At 33.8% G+C, this 9,442-nt stretch overlaps 1 protein-coding gene across 1 annotated transcript; it reads left to right on the top strand.

Annotated features, from left to right (window-relative positions):
- Positions 1–534: 534 nt before the first annotated feature.
- On the top strand, positions 535–9,121 carry LOC136024684 (symplekin-like). Its single transcript, XM_065700101.1, has 5 exons — positions 535–561; positions 3,180–3,230; positions 4,020–4,143; positions 6,023–6,210; positions 8,364–9,121. Exons 1-5 carry the CDS (start codon positions 535–537, stop codon positions 8,676–8,678), a joined length of 705 nt encoding a protein of 234 aa, XP_065556173.1. The 3' UTR covers positions 8,679–9,121.
- The last annotated feature ends 321 nt before the right edge of the window (positions 9,122–9,442 follow it).

Raw genomic sequence — 9,442 nt, 5'->3', positions numbered from 1 at the left:
TTAAATAGTATTAATTTAATGTAGTTAATTTGTTGTTTGTTTGTTATGTAATTTTCCTATGGCCCACGGGCTTTTTCTGGAATAAATTATATATACAGTAATAGCAGACACACGTCTACAGATATTCGCTGACACACGTGTACAGATATTTATTTTAAAAATTCACACAAAAGAGAAACACGAATCGATGCTAAAAATCAGCCAATTCTGAAAACCAAAAATCAGCTAAAATTGAAAACTAAAATTTCTTTAAGTGACCATAAAAGTAATACATTCGGCACTGATTTGTGTTGAATCCCATCTGATGGAACCCCATCAATTTCGTCCCCTCAAACAAAGGTGGCATGACAGAGGTACAGGCGCTCCGAAAAGCGGAGGAAGATTTGTTAGATGTTTTCCATTGAAATTGCCTACCGATTGTTTTTGGTACCCCGCTGACTAACCGTATTTCAAACAGTAGGCTTTACGAAAAATGATTGGTAGTATTAGTGTTGAAAACTAAATTTCACTTGATGTTACGAGTTCGACGATATTATGGTACAAGCACAGTACGTACAAAGGGTACGCACAAACACAGCACTTGGTCAATTATAGCCCTATCTTTTGAATGATTCTGCTCTATCTACTCAACCCTTAATCTAGAACAAGAACCCCTGACGCTTTGAATTAGACGCAACAATTGTATTCAAATACGATGAAAATTTTCTGCTATTTTTTGTAATTGAAACTTGCAAAATCAAAGTGAATATTTTTTGTTATATTTCAAACACACTTACAACCATTAGTTCATTTCAAAATGTCTGAAAACTTTTTGCCAGTTTATTTGGTGTGGTTTTTGCTATGGTGCTGGCAATATTTGTATCGCAAATAAACTCTCAAAATATTCGTTATTTGTCAATAAACATACCTAAGGGACGCTCCGATACCCCTCTGTATAATGCAGAAAATTGTCCTTTTATTTAAAAGGTACGAAAAGCTTGTTTTTCTACCAGGATAATCGCAAAAATGAAGCCTTGGATCGGTCATGACATAAACGTTGTCTTTGAATAATTATATAATGGTCGTGTCACGACCATCCAAATTTCCGTGGAAGCCAAAAAAATATATTTAGTTTTTAATTGATTTGGGATAAAAGTCTGTTTATTTGTATACTTTTATTTTGATCTTTTTAAAATTTTGTCCCAGCTCTTAAAAAACGACTCCTGAAACACAAAGTTCATTTAATTAGAATAATCAGTAACTTTTTTTTAAATACCAGAACATTTTAGCGTGAACAGTGAGGTATTGAGAAGGGGGCAACCCCCTCATGTACGTAAATATTTCTGATCGTTTTAAGTTTTAATGTTGCTCCTTACTTTGAATTGAAAAAACTTCTATTTTTTTATTTAATATTCTACTAGCATAGCTCTTGTTTACTAATGAAGAGAAACTGGAGGCAGGCCTAGCCCTACGGTGAAACTGAAGAACAAGTACATACAGTGCTAAGAAAATAGTTAACTTGTTTAATCATGACATGATAAGGAGGTATTTAGGGAGGAGGAGGAGAGGGCAAGATGGTCCTTACGTTTATCCGATGTGTGGAAGTATTAATGAAAGTGTGGCTTATGTGATGTATAAGTGTGTAGAATAGAGTGAGTTGAGACATGAGGCGTACAGAAAGTGGTAATTCTTTGAGAGATGGCTGGTGAATATAATGAGGGATGAATTGTTTTGTAAGTAGTAGAAATTTAGGACGATTTCTCAGGTTGGCAATGGAGCACAGAAGTAGACTTTTGTGATTTATGTTTCTCTTTGTTTTGTGATTTATGTTTCTCTTTGTTTTGTGATTTATGTTTCTCTTTGTTTTGTGATTTGTGTCTCTCTTTGCGTTATGTAGTGTTTATGTTATATTTATGTAATGACAATTTTTTAAAAGTAATTTTTTACTTTTTGTTTTGTATTGCCATGTCCCTAGGGCTTTTAGTGCAATAAAACTTACTTACATACCAAGCATAAAAACTTCTATTTAATAATAGACGTTCTGTATAGTTCCAAAAGTGCTAATATGTGTATCAAAATATGAACGTATTGACCACCCCTCTAACTATTTAATCTTCATGTTTTATTCTTAATATTTTGTATTTACTATTTTTCTTCAAAAATTTTAAAATATTTTTAATTAATTATTATTTAAGTATTAGTACTCTCTATCTACACTAGGTATTTTTTATCTTGACTAGCCATCCCACATTAACTAAGTAATTAAAATAGACTTCTGAAACAGAAAGAGTTTTTAAAAAAAAGTATTACAACTTATACTTTAAAACCGAAAAACTTACTTTTTTTGTTGTAACCTCTGCAACAAGTGTGTCTATAAAAATATTTATGATGGGAGGGGACAAGTCTACAATGATTTGATAATGGGTAAAGGGCAAAGTTACATTCTGTCTTGAATGATTATATTTGAATGACCATCTTGATCCGTATTAATTTAACAATTAAGATAACTTCTGAAACAGAGATAGTCAAATTGAAAATTACATATTTTACTTTAAAACCGCAAACAAACCACTTTTTGTTGGTTTAACCTCTGCAACAAGGGTTTTTATAAAGATATTTATGATGGAAGGGAAGGGGAACAAATCTGTAATTTTTTTCTAATGGGTAAAGGGCAAAGTTATATTCTTCCTGGAATGGTCATCTTAACCATTCACCCCGCATTAACTTAACAATTGAGATAACTTCTGAAGCAGAAACTGTTAAGTCGAAAATTATATGTTTTACTTTAAAACCATACAAAAATGCTTTCTTGTATTTGTACCTCTGCAAATAGGGTATGTATAGCAATTTTTAGAAGGGGGGGGGGGGTACCAGCTTGCAACGCTTTACTAGTGAGTAAAGAGTAGTGATTTGTTAAAGTTATTCTCTGATTAGAACGGTCATATCTTTGTCAATGAAGCAATAAGTCTTAGGCAAAGATACAAAACTCCATTGACCATTCCTTATTTGGTGCCAACACGTGCCCATTTTGTTTGATATTCGATTGTGCGATATGAGACATTTCTTCAATCTTTGTAATAATAGGCATACGCTCCTGGTGGAAGCTTGGTGAGACCAAATCACCTAGTTACTTTTGACAACCTTCATCGACTGTTATCCCTAAAAATTTAATGTTAAAATGGTTTTTGTAATCTTTTTAGGTCCACCTTGATCTTCAACATTCTAAAAATGTCCGAGAGTGTGTTGAAGTTGTAAGGAGTTAAAGGCAGGAGAGCCTAAAGCCTGAGCAGTATTTTTTTTACGGGCCATCTCGTATTTCGATTGCTTTCACAGAACTACCACATACCCTAATATCCTTTAATTTGGGTGATGATTGAAACCAGAATAAGCTTAAGCACTGTTTTCTCTAGTTTGGGCCTAAGAGAAAGGGAGACTTATTAAGGTTGGATGTTTGGCGATTCAACGTGAGAAAATAGGCAGTGAAAATTACTAGTAACAATTATCATGTAATGTCTGGTAACTTTATTTAAAAAGCAGAAATCTGAAAGGAAATTGGATATTTGATAAGATTAGTCCCGGAGTCAGTAGGATTAAAGGTGAAATTTCTACGTAAGTGGTAACTGACTTTTTTATTTTTAAGAATCATTTAAAGTCAAAACCCAGTCTGCACAAAGCAGGCCCATGTCAGCTTTGGAAAATCTGGGTAAGCTAAGCAGGTTGGTTGACTTCAAGATGGTAGGCCTTCTGAGGACAACCTGATTGTTTACCCTTTCCAGTACCTGAAGACGCGAGTATGGAGTAGTTATGTGTCAAAATTGCCAAATTCTAGATGACCTTCGTGATTTTTCTGTTCGCTTCTAGGGTTAGTTTGTACGGTTACTATCTCCACTTTTCCCTACTCTTTGGGGTGAGCTCCATTCGCCCCTTGTGTTTGAACTGCCAGTCCAAGGTGCATATAGTCAGCAGACAAAGCCTGCCTCTTTTTAAATATGGCTTTGATTATATTAATTGCCATTACTTAAATGTTTTCCTGTTTTTAGGTATTTAGCCGGCTGCTTACAAACCCGATAGATGGTCTTTCAGGACCTTTGACTCCTGTTGAACTTATGGTGAATCTTCATACAGTTGATGCTAGCAAGTGCGATGTGAAATCTCTTATGAAATGTAAGTCAATTGTAAGGTTGTGGGGTTATGTCTTTATGATTAAGAAAAAAATAACATCTGACGATAGGGAGATATTTGTTTAATATGCTAAACATTAGGACAAAGCTTGGTCAGTAGGCATTCCAATGAGTAAAAAACTTATCAAAGGGAGCGAGAAAACAGACTAATATAATAAGTCCATTTCTTTTGAGGTGAAGGGGTGGGGGTGTTTAAGAAAAACATTGTATAATGCCAAAAACTGACAATATCCTTGTGCTTTTATATTTAGATAACTTCAAAGACAACACTGCCTTTTCATGACGAAAATATAACAGTTAAAAATAGGGATGGAACCTTTTAATTGACAGTGAAGCAAATATAAAAATTTTAACTGGATATTTCGGATATATATACAGTTTACTGATGATGGACCCTGTATGTGTCCGAAATATCCAGTTAAAAATGTTACATTTGTTTCACTGTCAATTAAAAGGTTTCATCCTTATTTTGAACTGTTATATTTTTGATTTTATATTTCCATGGGGATGAGGGTGTTAGGCTCGTTACTTCTTTTCTGACTACTTTGTGATAGTAAACATCAGCTATAGATATGAATTTTTATTTATAACTACGAAAGAATTGAAGCTAGTTGAGGCAGAAAGAGAATAAAAGGGAAATTAAGGTGAAAAATAACAAATTAATAACCTGACAGTGAGTTGACCGTTGCAACCAAATTAACTGCCATAACAGCGGGTATCAGACAGGGGCAGTTTTAGGGGGACAGAGGGCAATGGCCCCAGGCACAGAAATCTTAAGAGCGCAAACTTTCAAATAAATGATCTAACAGTTATAATGATTCTAAAATTTTTGAAATTTTACTTTTATTAAAATAGAATAGAGGGCACAGTTGGCAGTAAGTATAAGCAAATTGAATTCGAAAATTTTATTTTTCCTATATTTTCACTACCATTCCTTGAAATAAAAGCAAGTAAACTGAATTTAACTAACTTTGTGAAAATTTGACCTGAAAATTTTTGGTAGACAGAAAAGGGGGGAGGCTAATCAAGATTTTGTTTCCGAGAGCAAGAGAGGCTAGAACCGTCACTGGTATCAGAGGCAAGTTTGCGGTAATGATGACATAAAATAGGCATAATATCAGTAGCACCACACTAGTCGGTTATTCTTCTATTCTGAGAAGAGGGTGGCAAATAAAGAAGAAATGTGTACTACTAGAAACAGCAAAAATTAATAAAATTAAGATCACTTCTTATATAATATTCTTATCATATTCTCTGTAAGATTCTTCCAGTCTTACCTTTCTTACTGTCCAATAGTATGGATGTCAACCTTTCCTTCACTGTTGAAATCACTTTATAAGGTTCATGATAAAGCTAGAAACCTCGTTCAGAAAACTAATCGTTCAGGAGTTATCCCATTACTTGATAGTGAGTCACTGTATATTCTTTCGTGTGTATGTTTCACCTTTTCTCGGCTTCATAGAGTCTTCCCTGGCCCCTGTGTCTACCCCCAACTTTTACTTCTTATAATAAAGATGCTAATATAGTTAATTAGTAAAATCTGAAAGAAAAAAACAAGTTATAATAAATAAGAGCTAATAAAGATACTGGTTGGCTGCCCCATTACACCAAGCTTCTTTTCCCAAAAACTATAGTTTTATCAAGTCGTTTTGAGAGCAAATAAGACAGAACTAGTGCTCTAAATATAACACTTAAAATCAGCTTTAGATTTAACTTATGTTTCGTCTGTTTAGTTCAACAGTATTCTTTTTTGTTATTTTCTGTCTTTCGTTTTTTAATGGATAAGTTTTCTTTTCTCCGAAACCTTAACCTGTTTACAATTGCTCAATTGATCAAATTGATCAATAACCCTGCCATTTTAGCTATAACGTTATGTGTTGAAGATACGAACACAGTTACGTCTGAAGTCATTGCTATTGTCATCAACCAACTAGCGGAGCAGCCTATAATGCCGACACTGTTGATGAGGACGATTTTACAAGCCCTCAGTCTTCATCCCAAGCTAACAGGTTTTGTTCTTAATATTCTACAGAAGCTGCTTGTCAAACAGGTAAGAATTTAATCTCCTTTAATTTAAAAACCCTGTCAACTGTGGACAGCGCTCTAACCTGTTCCATTTACATTGTTGCTTTAGAAAGATTAACCCAAGGCTTTAAGTCAATTTGAAATTTGAAAACCCCGTCGGTAATGGACAGCTTTCTAACCTCTTTCCTTTTCATCGTTGTTTTAGGAAGTTTAGCCCAAGTCTTAAAGTTTCAAGTTTTTATAGTTCTACTTTACTCTTTTTAAAACTAGTAAGTCACACGCTCAAAACTCCAGATATTTTTGTAAAGTAACCATCTAAAAATTCGAAAATATTGGCCCAAAACACACTTTTCTTACCTCCTCCTCCCCTCCCTTTACCGCTTCTTGATGATAAGGCCTGTACCTATCGATGGTGCTGCATCTGACTTGTATAATTTGTAACTCCAATACCACTACTACTTCTAACAACTCACCATAGGATCAAGCCACCAAAGTTTGACATTGCTGAGCGCGCTCGTTCTCCACCTTTATTGGCTCATAGTTTCACTCGTAGACTGTTATCTTCAATTTCTACTTCTCTTACCTCCTCCCCCCTTTACCGCTTTCCAAATGTGGAAAAATGATGTTCTATGGAATGGTTTTATAAAATGCTGTGATAAAACTTAGCCACAATCGTTTTCTATGTTACTAAGAGTATCTCCATCTGAAATTGGTCGCGTTTGAATATTTGTGGTACTTGTCTATTATATAAAACACACTCGAGAAGTGAAGTTTGGTGACAATAAAGTACGATGAAGATAGAATACTTTATTAGCAAAATTGTGAACGTCATTTGTGAATTATTAAATAGGGAGCTTCGGCGTCGGCTGAACGTCTCAAAGACAAAGAAAATTCTTCACCTGGTTCATTTTAGTTCATTATAAACGCGGTTCTTGAGGACACCAGTTAGTTTGCTTTGACTAATGATAGAATATAGTGTCATCATGGATGTTCAAATTAAGATTTGGGATTTGCCTAGGACCGGAGAGCAGACAATTATATATTTCCAGGATAAGGGGTAACAAGCAGGTTTCACTTATTTGAAAGTGAACCACAAAAATAATGTTGTCAACCCAGAAACTGGCACCTCTACCCAAAAGGTAGAGAGAATGTGGGGTTCCGCAAAGTGGAGGAGCAAACGGCACCGAGATGCATCCTGTCATCATTTACATTCATACGCAGTAGAGTAGATGTGGCGGGCGGCAGTAAAGGCAGAAGGCCGAATTCATTTTAACGCGATTCTTGAGGACATTTCTGCGTTCTACGTGAACGCAGAAATTTCTAAATTGTATTTATCAACATTTTGCTAATATAGCATTCTATTTTCATCATATTTTTTTTCATTAGCATTAACCAAACCTCACTTATCGAGTTTTATATAATAATTGACAAGTTTTAGTACACCTGAACCAACGGATTTGTACGTAATGCAGCTCCTTGATTCACGTAGAGGTCAAAGCTTCTCCTGTAAATATTTATTATAAACATCCTAAATTAATTAACGTTTTAATTGACTTAATGTTGACTAAATATACTATCATCAAAATTAATTCAATTAATTAATTTAAACTTAATATTGGTAGAATCTAACCATACTAACATTTTAACAATGTATCTTGGCATTCGTGAACCAGTGTCGTCACGTATAATGCAATCCCTGACATAACTTTTTAATACCTATCCTAAATTTCTTTGTTTCGACTGTGGAAAGATCAATTTTTATGGAGAAGCTTTTATCAAACATCACGAAGAAGATCAATCGCAATATTTTTCTAATTTGTCCCCGTTATCTCCTTCTTAAACTGATCACACTTGAATAATTTGTCTTAACACACGGGAATCGATAAATTTACCCGAGTAATTATTCACAAAGAGCTCAAAGGCTCACTCGTAGACATTTACCGTATTTTTCTTAAATTAACTAAAGTTATAACTGATATCACATTAATATCGAACATTATTAAAACTAGTTCATGTAATTAACTAGTTTAAGAAAATTTTTGAACAATATAATCTAACTAAATTAACATTTTGACAGTGTGTCCCAGCATGTGTGAGCCGTTGAATTTAGTACACGTAATGCCGTTTCCAGCTAATAACTTCATTCGCAAATATTTATCCTAAATATCTTTATTTCAGGTGTGGAAAAATAAAGTTTTATGGGAAGGTTTTATCAAATGCTGTGAGAAAACTCAGCCACAATCATTCTCTATCTTACTCCAGTTATCTCCATCTCAAATCGGTCATGTTTTAACAATGTGTCCTAGCATACGCGAACCAATGTATTCACATGTAATGCAGTTCCCCGATTCACAAAGAGCTCATATACCCAATTCAGTGGTGATGATGTTATATGGAGCACCAGTTGACGAAGCTCTTCAAATGAAGGACGAGCAGTACAGCTATGAAGTCAAAACAGAAGCTCATGTGGGTCTTGTTTTGTTTTTGCTTTAGTTTTTTGTTTTTTGTTTTTTTGTTGTTTTTTTTTTTGCTAAAAATATTTTCTTTTATTTTTCTTTCCTTGCTTTCCTTAGTCTTTAGGTTCTTCTTTTACTATAAAATCTTTGTCTACTATTAGATTAATCTTTTTCTTTTGCTTTACTTCTTTTCCCTTTTCCCCTGTTTGTTGTTATTTTTGTTGACAATAGGATTCATATAGCTCTGGATCTTTTTTTTTTTCGGATTCTTTTGAACAATAAAAATATTGTACTCTACTATTGGATTTTTTTTCTCTTTTTGGTTTTTACTGTTTTCTTCAATGAAGACGATTTTACTGTTTACTTTTTACTTTTACTGTTTAATTTTAAATTTTTTACTGTTTACTTTTTAATTTTACTGTTTTCAAATGAAGGATGAGCAGTACAGCTATGAAGTCAAAACAGAAGCTCATGTGGGTCTTGTTTTTTTTTTATAGTTATTTTTTTGCTGAAAATATTTTCTTCTATTTTTCTATTAGATTTTTCCTTCGTTTTTTCGCTGTTTTACCCTCTTTTGTCAGTAATGCTGGTAGTTGGGTTTTCCTCAAACATGGCAATCTTGGCAATGCACCTCATTTAAATCTTGCTTTTTTTTTCTTTTCTTTGGATTCCTCCTTTACCTAACAATATAGTTTGTTCAATCTCATTACTAATTTTATCCTTTTTTCTCCTCTTTTTCCTTTTTTTATTCTTAACAATTTAGGTCATACACAACTTGCTTTCCTTAGTCTTTAGATTCTT

This window comes from Artemia franciscana, chromosome 3 (assembly GCF_032884065.1).
Source record: "Artemia franciscana chromosome 3, ASM3288406v1, whole genome shotgun sequence".
NCBI lineage: Eukaryota > Metazoa > Arthropoda > Branchiopoda > Anostraca > Artemiidae > Artemia > Artemia franciscana.
Note: the sequence above shows the minus strand (reverse complement) of the source record. Positions and strands in the feature narration are given on the sequence as shown.

Bases quoted from the DNA above. Each gene is read 5' to 3' on its own strand.
- LOC136024684 (XM_065700101.1), top strand. From the start codon at position 535: ATGGTACAAGCACAGTACGTACAAAGG. The intron at 562-3,179 runs GTACGCACAAAC...TAATCTTTTTAG, and splicing joins AAGCACAGTACGTACAAAGG to GTCCACCTTGATCTTCAACA. The intron at 4,144-6,022 runs GTAAGTCAATTG...CTGCCATTTTAG, and splicing joins TGTGAAATCTCTTATGAAAT to CTATAACGTTATGTGTTGAA.